The following is a 17,509-nucleotide window of genomic DNA, read 5'->3' on the forward strand; positions in this document are numbered from 1 at the left end:
TTGACTAACTTATTCAGAACAATCTATCATCAAAACTGTTTAATAAGTTCAGTTTATTTACAAAGCATAGAACGTGTGAACCATAACAACTTGCAATACATACTCTCAGTCGTAGGACACAACCGAATTTTGAGTTCGTGGAATTCCTACGCACAGATCAGCTATCATTATTACTTTTTGATATATTAGAATGATGTTATAGACCGGAAGGTTCCCTGCCGGCATAGTTCTCGATCGCATTGTGCCGCAACTATGATGGTGCTACACAAAGGGTTTTCGTGAGGGAGCACCATTAATGATCGCCATGAGTACCGCCTTTGCATCCTGTCGCCCATGCGCACCCTCTATTAACTCCCTCCCGAAGTCAACCCCGTTCTCATTCTTGCTTCCGCACAGATCTCGGAGTCCGCCATGGGCCGGAATGCCTTCGTCGCCCTATTGTGGGCGCTCTTCGGGTTGGCTCCCATGCTGAGGGCGAGGGTCGTCGAAATCCCCACGGAAGGCAAAGAGGTGAGTAAGACTTAAGTAGAAATAAGTAAATAATTAGTATCAATTAACACCTCTACTACGGTGACTTTTTTCCGATTTACTTCAGTTATGACTACAGTTCTCCTCAAACCAGAATATAATCGTCCAGTAATAAGTCATACATACATATACCAAAGGCTTTTTCCCCCTACACGGGGGGTAGCCAAAAAGAAAAAGGCATAGAAACCACTCCCACCCATTTAATTTCCTATATATTCCACTCCCCTCCACCCTACTCCCTCCCTCTTATCTTGGCACCTCCTGGATGACGGGTCATCCCTTCATCCTGTCGACTGCCCTGGGTCAGAAGCAGTGTTGCAAGACACAGCACATCCACAGCAAGGCCGATTCATAAATTCGGCGACCCCCCTCTCCCCCCCCCCACATGCATAAAAGGAGAAGACGGGGAGAAATCCCTTTGGGCTGCGTCAATTTTTCTCTCATACATACTTCCTCACCCCCATCCCACACCCACTCCCCCTCATGCATCACAGCATCATCTCCATTCACCCCTATCTTCTGTCCTCTCCCGCCCTTCCTCCACAGACATTCCTCTCTTTTGTAATGCCCCTTTCACCCCATCCATCCATCTCATCCTAGGACGCCCCCTCATATTCACTCCTTCCACCTCTGCCTTCCACACTTCTTTTACTAATCTTTCTTCACTCATTCTTTCTATGTGTCCAAACCATCCTAATACTCTTTCATCAACCCTATCTCCCAGTTCCCTTTCCACCCCTGTTCTCCTCCTCACCTCCTCATTTCTCACTCTATCCAGCCTAGTAACCCCTATCATACTTCTCAGACATTTCATCTCAAACATATTCAAACTCCTTCTCTCTTCCTCTCTCATGTTCCATGTTTCTGCCCCGTACAGTGCTGTCTGCACAATCACTCCTTCATATAACCTCTTCTTAGCATCCACTCCCAGATGTCTATTTCTCATTACACTTTTCAATCCACCAAGGCATTTACTCGCTTCTCTCAATCTACATTTTATTTCCACCCCCACTCCTCCCTTTCCTGCCACATTCGCATCCAAGTATCTAAAACTATCCACTTCCTCCAGTCTTTCACCCTTAATGCTCACTTCCAGCCTGCTGTCACTCTCACCCCTTGTACATCTCATCACTTTACTTTTACCCACATTTATCTTCAGCTTCCTTCTTTCACACACCTTCTCAAACTCTGTCACTAACTTCGTCAATCCCTCCTCTGATCCTGATACAAGCACAGTGTCGTCAGCAAACAACAAATGGCTCACCTCCCACTTTTCTCCATTTTCTTTAATCATCTCCAACCCCTGACCCACTACCCTTGCATTCACCTCTCGCACCACCCCATCCATGTAAAGATTGAACAGCCAGGGCGACAAAAATAAATAAATAAATAAATAAATAATGATAATAAAGATAATAAATAAAAAGCACAACACCATATTGATGGTATCTTGAATAATCTTGATAACTTGACGATAATATTATAAAAAGCACAACACCATATCGATGGTATCTTGAATAATCTTGATAACTTGACGATAATATTATTTTTATTGATACTCTAGGAAACTCAGCATGCGGTGACTGCTACTCACCCAAATCTCCGTCCCTTGTTAAATGATAAGCTACATTTTTGTGTACAGATTTGATAACATCCAGGACAAACTGTGCTGTATTTTGTCGCAGACATTTATTCACTAATTTTGTCACTTGGATACATCAAAGACTCTAAACATATTACAAGAAAGTATGGTTTGCAGACGTAGACATGAGCGTTCGGTAAGCCATCAATTGAATGCACCTGTAGCAAGGTTTTGTTCTGATTATGATAGGTACACGGCACAGATTAAAAAGGTGCACACCCGTCATCCACGGGGCTTCTTCGTCTGAAACATCGAATTTTGTCCATGTCAGTGACCTGTGACGCCAGGCTGAACAGCCTTACACACAGTGCTTCTTTTCTTGAGGACGCTATCATATCGCAGAGGAGTCACAGAGGTAGTGTAAAATAATGCTACGAGACTCTGGTCCGTAGAGATGGTACTTAAGCACCACCCCCCCCCCACACACACACACACCGCCCAGAAAAAGGGGACAGGGAAGGTAAGCATGATCATCGCATAGATACTTCCACATCAGTATTTCTAAACCACTTGTCCATGAAATTCTTACACTCGATGAATATCAGTAACGGTAATAATAATGATAAAAATCATCGAGAGATATCTATGGAATATTGCTAGTAAAAAAAAGAAAAAAAAAAGAAAAAAAAAACATTAATTATTGATTGGATATTGTCAATATCTATGGCGTAAAGCCCATTATAGCCTGGGGCCCTGAGACGACGCATTCGCCATTGTGGTCAAGATTCAGGGGATTCTCAATCTGTTTTCTCACAAGTCTTTCTTTTCTTTAGCAGTCCTGGAGACTATTAAACGCTGATTCCGATCTTAAACTGCTATGGTTCCCCCGTGGAGCGTGGTGTCCCCATGGTTCCCTGATTGAGAACCACTAGCCTGAGGGAGTATGGGAGGAGGGTCACCTCTGACGGTAACACATCATATATACATATACATACATATATATACACACACATACACACACACGCGCGCGCACACACACACACACACACACACACACACACACATATGTATATATATATATACAATGTGTGTGTGTATGACCGTCGCATGCAGGACTCGAACCTGAGTGATAGGTTCGAGTCCTCCACGCGAGGGTCATAAAAATTATCTGATGTCGCTGTCCACTAGCGAATTTCATATATATATATATATATATATATATATATATATATATATATATATATATATATATATATATATATATATATGCTAATAAGAACACGGGTACGTGTGTTCACTTATGCAAAGTAGACCACTTGGAAAAAGAAACTAACGAAGCAGAGCGCTTTCGTATATTACATCTTCAGTGCAACAAGTACATAGTGATAGGAATACATAGACAATATATACATGATACAAAGGAACAAGGACAGTTTGAATAAGCGTAGCGACCAATTACCCCCTGGAGAGCGGAAGGTCATTGTCAATTATCTTACGATGGTCGGGCGACATCAGGTCACAGTCGCCAAGGAGAGCGGAAGGTCATTGTCAATTATCTTACGATGGTCGGGCGACATCGTAAGATAATTGACAATGACCTTCCGCTCTCCTTGGCGACTGTGACCTGATGTCGCCCGACCATCGTAAGATAATTGACAATGACCTTCCGCTCTCCAGGGGGTAATTGGTCGCTACGCTTATTCAAACTGTCCTTGTTCCTTTGTATCATGTATATATTGTCTATGTATTCCTATCACTATGTACTTGTTGCACTGAAGATGTAATATACGAAAGCGCTCTGCTTCGTTAGTTTCTTTTTCCAAGTGGTCTACTTTGCATATATATATATATATATATATATATATATATATATATATATTAATATTTTTCAGCCACGTAGTGGTTTAAGTCACTGTTCACTTATTACGTCTGAGCTGGGTTCGAGTCCTTGGCATCACCAAGGTCTATATATACCAGGTCTAACCATTTGAGCCGTTCTGCGCAGCTTCTGACGTCATCGGGCTGCTTCCGTTTTCTCTTTATGAAACACTGAAAAAAAATGTGAAACGCTAAGGAAGACTGGAATTATTATATTTTCCCCCGTTATCTCTCTCTAGCTCATCGCTATTATCAGTGTGTGTGTGTGTGTGTGTGTGTGTGTGTGTGTGTGTGTGTGTGTGTGTGTGTGTGTGTGTGTGTGTGTGTGTGCTAATGAGAACACGGGTACGCGTGTTCACTTATGCAAAGTAGACCACTTCGAAGAAACTAACGAAGCAGAGCCCTTTCGTATATTACATCTTCAGTGCGAAAAGTACATAGTTAATAGAAATACATAGATTATATATACTGTACATGAAAAAGGAACAAGGACAGTTTACAAAAAGGTAGAGGACAATTTACCCCCTGGGAAGCGGGCTGTCAGGTCGCAAGGGTCAATGCGTCCGCTAATGAGGGTAGGGCGACATTAGGTCACAGTTGCAGGGTTACATTTTACCTGTTATTATTTTGCTTATTTCTTGACAGATAAAACTGTCAAGTTTATATAAGCCCTTGTGTAGGTTGGTATTTTGATCACTGGTGGTATGGATCAAACTACACTCCATTAAGTTTCTTACTATCATGTTGTTAATATAATAGATTGCACGGGCATTACCCCCAATCAACTGGATGATTATTCAATTCAATATGCTTAAAGATTCCACTTGAATTATTGCCATCCCTAACATTTTTCTTGTGTTGTTCAATTCTAATATTTAAGGGTTTGGCAGTTTAACCTATGTAAAATTGATTACACATTTTGCAAGGAATTTTATAAATACATCCTTTTTTTAACTTCAATGCTATTATTGATGAGCATATGTTTTACTGTACTATCATTTTTAAAAACTACCTTTACGTTAAATCTTTTTAATAATTCGTGACGTCATATCTCTTCTGATTGGCTGGGTGACGGTTTCAAGCAAGCAAGATGACAAACAAGATTATCAGAATTTTATAAGTATATATATTATATATATGTATATACATATATATATATATATATATATATATATATATATATATATATATATATTCGCAAATTATTTTACTACAATAATATATATATATATATATAAGATAATGTACAAACAAAAGCCATCACTAATACATCATACAAACTGACCACACTAACAGAACGAACCTGACATCCAAGCCTACAATTCAACTGATCGTGATCAGCAAAGCAACATTGTAACCAGGGTTGCCATATTGGCGTTTTTAATGCCAAATTTTACATTTTTGGCATTGTTTTACTGTGTTTGGCAGGAAAATTTGTTGGGTGGCATTTTTTGGAATTTGGCATTTTTTCTGGCGTTTCTAAATACCCGGTCGTGATAAGAGATCATTCTTTTACTTGCATCAAGTTGCAAGTGTATTTCTTTCATCAATGAAACCATACTGCAGTTAGAAAGGCGCCTTCCTCCCACTCAAAATACATTCAAGAAGTTGTCAGCATTGAGCCCAGTAAAGATTCTTAATCAGTTAGAGAGGGCAAAGTTTCAAGATATCCCCTTCCCACATTTCATTGAAAGTAACTTTGGTAAAATTGAAGAACAGTACAGGAAATTTTTGTATGTAAACTAGGGTGAGGAACCTGTGTTCAATGGCAAAATACCGGAAGACAGTAAAGCTTTTTGGGTTGGTGTAGGTTCCCACCCTTTAATAGAAATCTCCGATTATGTACTTTCATGCCTAGTGCCCCTGTCAGTAATGCTGTGGTTGAAAGGGTGTTCTCACATGTGACTTATGTGAAGAACAAGTTAAGAAACAGGATGGGAGTGAAAATGTTAGATGCAGTTATCGGCATCCGCACTCATCTACGTTTCAGAGGGAAATATTGCAAAGATTTTGTGCCTAGCCAAAAGATGTTTCAGCTCTTCTCCAGTGAAAATATATATGAACGGAGTGGTTCATCAAACATTTCTGAATCTGATGATGCTTTTGATTATATTTAGACTCAATAAAAAAGTCACAAATGTATTTTTTATTTATGTATGTCAGAGTCTCTAGGAGGCTGTTTTATAAACTGGTTTGATTTATTGTAGAGGATACCAAAATTTTTCCTTAGGAACTTAAACGTTATGTATTTTATTTTAGTTGTTAATATTTTTTCTTTCTCACATAATATGGAGTATAATATATTTTATTTTCGAAGTTCATATATTTCTTTCCTTTTCACACACAGTCTTGTAAGTAGATTTATTTCAGAGGATGGTGGTTCATTACAGTACCACTAGAATTAAATGATGATGTACATGAATGATATAAATTGATCTTGGTTATATCATGTGGTATTGTTTTATATTGGCTAGTCAACAGTAAAGAATATTTTTCATATTGTAATTGTAGTTATACACATTATTTCAACTACACACAACCAAAATGCAAAAAAAATCTTAGAAAATGTAATGGTTGGCATTTTTTTTTTTTTTTTTTTTGGCATATTGTAAAAACAATTTGGCAGTTTTTTGGTAGCATTTTGTCAGAAGTTGGCATTTTTCCTGGTAGGAAACCTGGCAACCCTGATTGTAACAGCGTCTGCCAAATAACTGAATGTATACGAATAGGACTGACGACGAATGAAACGCGTTAAGCCTCAACCCGCAGGTACTGGTTTAGTTAGATAACGGATAATAATACAAAATAAATAGGCCTACCTTGGCAATAATACGGTACCTGTAATCATACGCATTCATTTTAATTATGTCTTTTTTCTCAGTGACAGTACTAGTAACTATACAAACCATTGAATTTAACATGATGCCTCGTACCTCTAGCTTGGATGTTTTGTACACCCATTCCCTGGCGATACCTCAGCGACCCCACCGACCCCATGATCTGTTTGTGACCCCACATAATGACCATTCCGACCCCACTTGGGGTCCCGACCCCTGATTTGGGAACCCCTGGTGTAGAGGATCGCGTCGAGTTGTCGGCAGTGTATCACATCTTGATAGGTATGGATGCGGCCAAATGCTTTGAAAATTACAGAACGATAAATTATGGCACAAATAATTTATATATATACCAACATCAACTAAAAACAATTTATATCATTGGAGTTGCCGGCAGTTGTCGGTAATTAGTACGACTACAAATAAACGCATAATCATATAACACCCCAAGAAAGCAAATTTTATACAAACTGTTGTTGAAAGGTTGTCACATGACACACATACTTTCAAGTATGTGATGAAACAGTGTTTTTCTTTAGGGTATTTCAAATATATGTTCACATAAATCATACATAAAGAACGCTGTCAATATAGTTTTAGGCATTTTATTTATACTCGAGACAAAATAGTACTTTTTCTTTCAAAGTGTGTCAAAATTTTGTTTAAAGTTCGTATTGCATGCTTTACTTAACATCGCATAGCAAGAGAAAATTTTAATCAAAATTAATCTATTTTGTTACTGTATTCGATTTTAATTGATAAATTTCCAATATTGCAGTTATTAAACAAACAACCTTTTCACACACCTTCAACAAACGTTTGCTAAAAGTACACAACCATTGATTTCTGGGGGGGAAGCATCCCCTGAATATTGATAGTATTAATATAATATTGTTATTATTTAAAAGAGCGTTCAGTAATGTAGCTTCTCCAGAATTTGTCGGTAGTCACAAGACCGTTGCGTCAGTGTCCGTAGTTTCCGGGTTATTCATACATACTTGTAGTTGTGTATATATATATATACATATATACATATATATATACATATATATATATATATATACATATATATATATATATGTATGTGTGTGTGTGTGTATTTACCTAGTTGTATTTTACGGGAAGGGGAGCTATGCTCGTGGGGTCCCGTCTTCATATCTCATTTTATCTAAACTATTTTTAAATTCATGTGTGTGTGTGTGTGTGTGTGTGTGTGTGTGTGTGTGTGTGTGTGTGTGTGTGTGTGTGTGTGTGTGTGTGTGTGTGTGTGTGTGTGTGTGTATTTACCTAGTTGTATTTACCTAGTTGTATTTTACGGGAAGGGGAGCTATGCTCGTGGTGTCCCGTTTTCATATCTCATTTTATCTAAACTATTTTTAAATTCATGTATTGTTTTTCCACACACCACTTTCTCATCTAACTTGTTCCAACTGGCTATTACTCTGTGAGGAAAGCTGTTCTTTTTCAGGTCTCTTCTATAGCTGTCCTTTTTGATTTTCTTTCCATGTCCTCTTGTATTTCTATCATCCCATTTTATCAGATTCTCTCTATCAGTAATTTCTATGCCTTTCATGATTCTGTAAATAGCTATCAAATCTCCTCTCTCTCTTCTTTGCTCTAGTGTCTGTAGTTCAAGTTTTGCTAGTCTCTCTTCATATGATAGTTTTGTGAGTGTAGGTGCCAATTTTGTAATTGCTCTTTGTATTCTTTCAAGTTTTTTTATACAATTTTTTGTACTTGGTGACCATATCGTTGCTGCATATTCCAATCTTGGTCTTATCAGGGTGATTAGAATTTTCTTCACCATTTCTTCATCCAGATATGTAAATGCAACTTTGATTGTTCTTATTAAATTATAGGTTTCTCCAAAAATCTTATTTATATGTTTCTCAGGTGACATATTATTCATAACAATGACTCCCAGGTCCTTCTCATTTTCTACTGTTTTTATTCCTTCTTCTCCCAATTTATATGATCCTGTTATTCTGTTTTTACTTTTTCCAAATTCCATTATACTACACTTCTTTGTATTGAAATTGTGGTACTTTGTCAAAAGCTTTTTTTAGGTCTAGAAATGCGCAATCAGCCCATCCATCTCTTTCTTGTGTTATATCTATTAGCCTTGAATAGAAACATATTAAATTGGTGACGCATGATCTTCCTTGTCTGAATCCAAATTGTCTTGGATTTAGCACGTTGTTTTTTTTTTCTAAATATTTCACCCATCTATTTTTTACAATTCTTTCACAATTTTTTGCTATTGTACTTGTTAGAGAGACTGGCCTATAGTTGGTAGGGTCTTCTTTATTTCCCCCTTTATATATAGGTACTATATTTGTTTTTTCCAATCTTCTGGAACTTTACCTTCTTTCAAGGAACTGTTTATTATGCTATGTATTATGTCTGCCAGTTCATTCCTGCATTCTTTCAAAATCCAGTTTGCTATTTCATCTGGTCCATGCGATTTTCTGACATCAAGATTTCTCAAGTGTTTCAGTATTTCATTCTTTGTTACTTCTATTTCTTTCATAGGGGGGACTTTCTCTTTCCATTCAATCTCTTCAGGTTGTATGTTCTCCCTTGTAAACACAGATTTAAAATGTTTGTTCATAATTTCCGCCATTTCAATTTCCTCTGTGTATTCAATTCCTCCTTGTCTTAATTTCTCCAAATCTTGTTTACAAATCTGTAGAATAGTTTTGGTTGATCTTTACATTTTTCTATGACATCTTTTTCATATTTTCTCTTTTCCTCTCTGCACGCTTGTACATATTCATTTCTATAACAAGTATATATTTTCCATTTTTCTGGTTTTTTGTTTTTCTTCCATTTGGCCCAATGCTTTGTCTCTTTTGTCTTTTATCTCCCTACAACTTTTATTGTACCAGCACTTTATATATTCTTTTTCCTGTTTTTGTCTTGGGACATACTTTTCTACTCCCTTTTTATATATTTTTGTCAAAATATTCCATTTCTCTTCTACTGTTGTATCTTCTTTGTGTATTCTTTCCCAGTTTTCATTTTGGAACAATTCTCTTAATTTATCAAAATTTGTTTTTTCATACATCAATCTTCCTTTTCTATATTGTTCATTTCTTTTTATGTATTTTTTCTCATTTAGTTCTAGTTCTATCAATATGTGGTCACTTTTGCTTATTGGTGCCTGGTATTCTATCTTTTCCACTATTTCAGGTTCTGATGTGAATATTAGGTCTAGTCTCGATGGTTCTTCTTCATTTCTATACCTGGTGTTCTCTTGGATCCATTGTGTCATTGTGTGGTCAATAATCATCTCAAGTAGAACACTTCCCCATGAGTCTTCTCCACCCTTTATGGTCATCTCTTCCCAGCATATTTCTTTGCAATTATAGTCGCCCATCATAACTATTCTTCCTCCATCTTCCATTATCTTGTTTAGTGTTATTCTTGTGTCTTCTAACATGCTTTTATGTTCATTCTCTTCCCACGAGGCTGTTTTTGGGGGCACGTAGTTTATTACAAATTTTCTGCTCTTCATATCTCTATCTTCTACTTCTATCATAATCATCTCTACTGTATTGTTCCCATATGTGACATTCTTCACGCTTATATCCTTCTTAGTCAGGAACATAACTCCACCCCCTTGTTTTATCTCTGTTTCTAATCCAATAATTATATGTATTGTGTCCTATGCTGTTGGGTGGTAGTGGGCCTTTTAATTTTATTTCAACAATTCCCATTATGTCCGGATCTCTTTCTTTCAGATATTTGTTCAGTTCATTCAGTCCTGTTATTAATCCATCTATATTTGTGTAGGATACTTTTAACTTTCTGTTATTTCCATTGTATTCTCTGTTTCTTTTGTGTTTCTCTCTGTTATACTCCATTTCTTCAATTTCATATTCACTACTCTCCAGTAGAATTCTTGTTTTTCTGTCTCCGTTCTGGTGTCGTTTTTTCTCTTAGCTTCATGTCTTTTCCTTATTTCTTCCTCTCTTTCCTCTTTATTCATTTCCCTTTTTATCCATACCTTTTTATATTGTTCACTTGCTGCTAGTTTCCCTGTTTTGGATAAGATATTCTCTGCCGTCGTTTGTGACCTGAATTTAATCTTAATTGGTCTGGTCTTGTCTGTACTATATTTCCCGAGTCTGAATTTCTCTTCTATTTGTTTCATTATTTCTGGCTCATCTTCCTGAACTGATTCTAGTAATCGGCTTACTTTTTCAGTTTCCTCCTTGATTCTTGTGGTTCTATCTGTGTTGTGTTTCTCTTCCATTCCTAATATAATTATACATTTCTTTTTATCTGCTACATCTCTTACTATATTCTCCTTTTGTCTTATCACTTTAATAATTGAGTCTTCAGTTTGTTCTTTCATTTGCTGTTTAATTATGTCAGTGAATGCCACTTTATTGTCTTCTTGGGTTGTCTTCCAACTCATAGCTTCTTTTTAATTCTTCTACTTCCTTAGTTAAGTTATTGTTTGCTTTCTCTAGTGTTTCTAATCTTTCAACCCTTTCAGCCATTTTTGAAATTCTATCAAATCTACTCTCCCAATGTTCAGTCATTTGTTCAAGTTTTTCTTCGAGTCTTGCTAGTTGGGGGAGGTTGGTATCCGTCCCCCCCTCATTAAATCCATGGAAATTATTATTCTCACCTTCCACTGTGCTACTCATATCTATGTTTCTAATCTTTACATTTTTGTTAGACCTTTCATCATCACTCAGCTGGTCAGGACCCCTTTTGTTTTCATGACGCCTGCCTGCCTGGGTCAAGTCCTCCCCTTCCTCATTTCCTTCCATTTTCCTCAGTAATCCCTCCCCTTCTCCTTTTCCCTCACTTTCCCACTACACCACGAGCAATTTCCCCCCCACCCTGTAAACACAATAGGTACTTCCTTTGCTTTGGGATCCACGAAATTTCACTTTTTCCTCAGAACGTCCTCTAAGCCGTCCGTTCGTTGAAGAGTGTGTGTGTGTGTGTGTGTGTGTGTGTGTGTGTGTGTGTGTGTGTGTGTGTATATATATATATATATATATATATATATATATGTGTGTGTGTGTGTGTGTTTTCACTTGGTCTTTGGATCACGTGTTGGACTCGTGATCGACAGCTATTTCCCTCCCGGAAGAGAGGTCAGAGCTCGTAGGTCCGATCTATGGGTAATGCTATGACCTTACACACACACACACACCCAACTACCCGCCCACGAGAGTCAGAGTAACGACCCGAAGCGCAGCGGTACCGAAATAATTTCGGCCCTGGGCAGGATTCGAACCAAGTACTACGGGCACCACCATCCTAGCAGTTCAGCTCTCTACCAACTGCACCACCGAGTCGTGTGTGTGTGTGTGTGTGTGTGTGTGTGTGTGTGTGTGTGTGTGTGTGTGTGTGTGTGTGTGTGTATTTACCTAATTGTATTTACCTAGTTGTATTTTACGGGAAGGGGAGCTATGCTCGTGGTGTCCCGTCTTCATATCTCATTTTATCTAAACTAATTTTTAAATTCATGTATTGTTTTTGCACACACCACTTTCTCATCTAACTTGTTCCTGTATTTACCTAGTTGTATTTACCTAGTTGTATTTTACGGGAAGGGGAGCTATGGTCGTGGGGTCCCGTCTTCATATCTCATTTTATCTAAACTATTTTTAAATTTATATATTGTTTTTGCACACACCACTTTCTCATCTAACTTGTTCCAACTGTCTATTACTCTGTGAGGAAAGCTGTTCTTTTTCACATCTCTTCTATAGCTGTCTTTCTTGATTTTCTTTCCGTGTCCTCTTGTATTTCTATCAACCCATTTTATCAGATTCTCTCTATCAGTAATTTCTATGCCTTTCATGATTCTGTAAATAGCTATCAAATCTCCTCTCTCTCTTCTTTGCTCTAGTGTCTGTAGTTTAAGTTTTGCTAGTCTCTCTTCATATGATAGTTTTGAGAGTGTTGGTGCCAATTTTGTAATTGCTCTTTGTATTCTTTCAAGTTTTTTTTATAAAAAATTTTGTACTTGGTGACCATATCGTTGCTGCATATTCCAGTCTTGGTCTTATCAGAGTGATTAGAATTTTCTTCACCATTTCTTCATCCAGGTATGTAAATGCCACTTTGATTGTTCTTATTAAGTTGTAAGTTTCTCCAAAAATCTTATTTATATGTTTCTCAGGTGACATATTATTCATAACAATGACTCCCAGGTCCTTCTCATTTTCTACTTTTTTTATTCCTTCTTCTCCCAATTTATATGATCCTGTTATTCTGTTTTTGCATTTTCCAAATTCCATTATACTACACTTTTTATTGTTGAACTTGTGGTACTTTGTCAAAAGCTTTTTTTAGGTCTAGAAATGCACAATCAGCCCATCCATCTCTTTCTTGTATTATATCTATTAGCCTTGAATAGAAACATATTAAATTGGTGACGCATGATCTTCCTTGTCTGAATCCAAATTGCCTTGGATTTAGCACTTTTTTTTTTTCTTCTAAATATCTTACCCATCTACTTTTGACAATTCTTTCACATATTTTTGCTATAGTACTTGTTAGAGAGACTGGTCTATAGTTGGTAGGGTCTTCTTTATTTCCCCGTTTATATATAGGTACTATATTTGCTTTTTTCCAATCTTCTGGGACTTTTCCTTCTTTCAAGGAACTGTTTATTATGCTATGTATTTTGTCTACTAGTTCATTCCTGCATTCTTTCAAAATCCAGTTTGCTATTTCATCTGGTCCATGCGATTTTCTGACATCAAGATTACTCAAGTGTTTCAGTATTTCATTCTTTGTTACTTCTATTTCTTTCATAGGGGGGACTTTCTCTTTCCATTCGATCTCTTCAGGTTGTATGTTCTCCCTTGTAAACACAGATTTAAAATGCTTGGTCATAATTTCCGCCATTTCAATTTCCTCTGTGTATTCAATTCCTCCTTGTCTTAATTTCTCCAAATCTTGTTTGTTTTTCAGTTTGCTGTTTACAAATATGTAATATAGTTTTGGTTGATCTTTACATTTTTCTATGACATCTTTTTCATATTTTCTCTTTTTCTCTCTGCACGCTTGTACATATTTATTTCTATAACAAGTATATAGTTTCCATTTTTCTGTTTTTTTGTCTTTCTTCCATTTGTTCCATGCTTTATCTCTTTTGTCTTTTATCTCACTACAACTTTTGTTGTACCAGCACTTTACATACTCTTTTTCTTGCTTTTGTCTTGGGACATACTTTTCCACTCCTTTTTTATAAATTTTTGTCAAAATATTCCATTTCTCTTCTACTGTTGTATCTTCTTTGTGTATTCTTTCCCAGTTTTCATTTTGAAAGAATTCTCTTATTTTATCAAAATTTGTTTTTTCATACATCAATCTTCCTTTTCTATATTGTTCATTTCTTTTCATATATTTTTCTTCATTAAGTTCCAGTTCAATCAATATGTGGTCACTTTTGCTTATTGGTGCCTGGTATTCTATCTTTTCCACTATTTCAGGTTCTGATGTGAATATTAGGTCTAGTCTCGATGGTTCTTCTTCATTTCTATACCTGGTGTTCTCTTGGATCCATTGTGTCATTGTGTGGTCAGTAATCATCTCAAGTAGAACACTTCCCCATGAGTCTTCTCCACCCTTTATGGTCATCTCTTCCCAGCATATTTCTTTGCAATTATAGTCGCCCATCATAACTATTCTTCCTCCATCTTCCATTATCTTGTTTAGTGTTATTCTTGTGTCTTCTAACATGCTTTTATGTTCATTCTCTTCCCACGAGGCTGTTTTTGGGGGCACGTAGTTTATTACAAATTTTCTGCTCTTCATATCTCTATCTTCTACTTCTATCATAATCATCTCTACTGTATTGTTCCCATATGTGACATTCTTCACGCTTATATCCTTCTTAGTCAGGAACATAACTCCACCCCCTTGTTTTATCTCTCTGTTTCTAATCCAATAATTATATGTATTGTGTCCTATGCTGTTGGGTGGTAGTGGGCCTTTTAATTTTATTTCAACAATTCCCATTATGTCCGGATCTCTTTCTTTCAGATATTTGTTCAGTTCATTCAGTCCTGTTATTAATCCATCTATATTTGTGTAGGATACTTTTAACTTTCTGTTATTTCCATTGTATTCTCTGTTTCTTTTGTGTTTCTCTCTGTTATGCTCCATTTCTTCAATTTCATATTCACTACTCTCCAGTAGAATTCTTGTTTTTCTGTCTCCGTTCTGGTGTCGTTTTTTCTCTTAGCTTCATGTCTTTTCCTTATTTCTTCCTCTCTTTCCTCTTTATTCATTGTTCACTTGCTGCTAGTTTCCCTGTTTTGGATAAGATATTCTCTGCCGTCGTTTGTTACCTGAAATTAATCATAATTGGTCTGGTCTTGTCTGTACTATATTTCTCGAGTCTGAATTTCTCTTCTATTTGTTTCATTATTTCTGGCTCATCTTCCTGAACTGATTCTAGTAATCGGCTTACTTTTTCAGTTTCCTCCTTGATTCTTGTGGTTCTATCTGGGTTGTGTTTCTCTTCCATTCCTAATATAATTATACATTTCTTTTTATCTGCTACATCTCTTACTATATTCTCCTTTTGTCTTATCACTTTAATAATTGAGTCTTCAGTTTGTTCTTTCATTTGCTGTTTAATTATGTCAGTGAATGCTACTTTATTGTCTTCTTGGGTTGTCTTCCAACTCATAGCTTCTTTTTAATTCTTCTACTTCCTTAGTTAAGTTATTGTTTGCTTTCTCTAGTGTTTCTAATCTTTCAACCCTTTCAGCCATTTTTGAAATTCTATCAAATCTACTCTCCCAATGTTCAGTCATTTGTTCAAGTTTTTCTTCGAGTCTTGCTAGTTGGGGGAGGTTGGTATCCGTCCCCCCCTCATTAAATCCATGGAAATTATTATTCTCACCTTCCACTGTGCTACTCATATCTATGTTTCTAATCTTTACATTTTTGTTAGACCTTTCATCATCACTCAGCTGGTCAGGACCCCTTTTGTTTACATGACGCCTGCCTGCCTGGGTCAAGTCCTCCCCTTCCTCATTTCCTTCCATTTTCCTCAGTAATCCCTCCCCTTCTCCTTTTTCCTCACTTTCCCACTACACCACGAGCAATTTCCCCCCCACCCTGTAAATACAATAGGTACTTCCTTTGCTTTGGGATCCACGAAATTTCACTTTTTCTTCAGAACGTCCTCTAAGCCGTCCGTTCGTTGAAGTGTGTGTGTGTGTGTGTGTGTGTGTGTGTGTATACATATATATATATATATATATATATATATATGTGTGTGTGTGTGTGTGTGTGTGTGTGTGTGTGTGTGTGTGTGTGTGTGTGTGTGTGTGTGTGTTTTCACTTGGTCTTTGGATCACGTGTTGGAGTCGTGATCGACAGCTATTTCCCTCCCGGAAGAGAGGTCAGAGCTCGTAGGTCCGATCTATGGGTAATGCTATGACCTTACACACACACACACACACCCAACTACCCGCCCACGAGAGTCAGAGTAACGACCCGAAGCGCAGCGGTACCGAAATAATTTCGGCCCTGGGCAGGATTCGAACCAAGTACTACGGGCACCACCATCCTAGCAGTTCAGCTCTCTACCAACTGCACCACCGAGTCGTGTGTGTGTATTTACCTAGTTGTATTTACCTAGTTGTATTTTACGGGAAGGGGAGCTATGCTCGTGGTGTCCCGTCTTCATATCTCATTTTATCTAAACTAATTTTTAAATTCATGTATTGTTTTTGCACACACCACTTTCTCATCTAACTTGTTCCTGTATTTACCTAGTTGTATTTACCTAGTTGTATTTTACGGGAAGGGGAGCTATGCTCGTAGGGTCCTGTCTTCATATCTCATTTTATCTAAACTATTTTTAAATTTATATATTGTTTTTGCACACACCACTTTCTCATCTAACTTGTTCCAACTGTCTATTACTCTGTGAGGAAAGCTGTTCTTTTTCACATCTCTTCTATAGCTGTCTTTCTTGATTTTCTTTCCATGTCCTCTTGTATTTCTACTATCCATTTTATCAGATTCTCTCTATCAGTAATTTCTATGCCTTTCATGATTCTGTAAATAGCTATCAAATCTCCTCTCTCTCTTCTTTGCTCTAGTGTCTGTAGTTCAAGTTTTGCTAGTCTCTCTTCATATGATAGTTTTGAGAGTGTTGGTGCCAATTTTGTAATTGCTCTTTGTATTCTTTCAAGTTTTTTTATACATTTTTTTGTACTTGGTGACCATATCGTTGCTGCATATTCCAGTCTTGGTCTTATCAGAGTGATTAGAATTTTCTTCACCATTTCTTCATCCAGGTATGTAAATGCCACTTTGATTGTTCTTATTAAGTTATAAGTTTCTCCAAAAATCTTATTTATATGTTTCTCAGGTGACATATTATTCATAACAATGACTCCCAGGTCCTTCTCATTTTCTACTTTTTTTATTCCTTCTTCTCCCAATTTATATGATCCTGTTATTCTGTTTTTGCTTTTTCCAAATTCCATTATACTACACTTTTTAGTGTTGAACTCCATCTCCCACTTCCTACTCCATTCCTGTACTTTATTTAGATCACTCTGTAGTGACTCACAATCTTCTTCCGTGTTCACTTTTTTTTTTAACAGTTTTGCATCATCTGCAAAGAAGCTCATATAACTTTCAATTCCGTCATCCATATCATTAATGTATATAGCAAACA

At 36.9% G+C, this 17,509-nt stretch overlaps 1 protein-coding gene across 2 annotated transcripts in view; it reads left to right on the plus strand.

Moving 5' to 3' along the window:
- The window catches only part of LOC143041052 (uncharacterized), a 41,060-nt gene that overhangs the window by 6,218 nt on the left and 17,333 nt on the right, over positions 1-17,509 (plus strand). For both annotated transcript variants that reach the window (XM_076212679.1, XM_076212680.1), the window contains exon 2: positions 397-510. In XM_076212679.1, coding sequence (XP_076068794.1) covers positions 412-510 — 99 coding nt within the window. In that variant the 5' untranslated portion in view covers positions 397-411. The remainder of the gene's footprint in view (positions 1-396; positions 511-17,509) is intronic.

Source organism: Oratosquilla oratoria, chromosome 30 (assembly GCF_046742065.1).
Source record: "Oratosquilla oratoria isolate Oo_2021 chromosome 30, ASM4674206v1, whole genome shotgun sequence".
Classification (NCBI taxonomy): Eukaryota; Metazoa; Arthropoda; class Malacostraca; order Stomatopoda; family Squillidae; genus Oratosquilla; species Oratosquilla oratoria.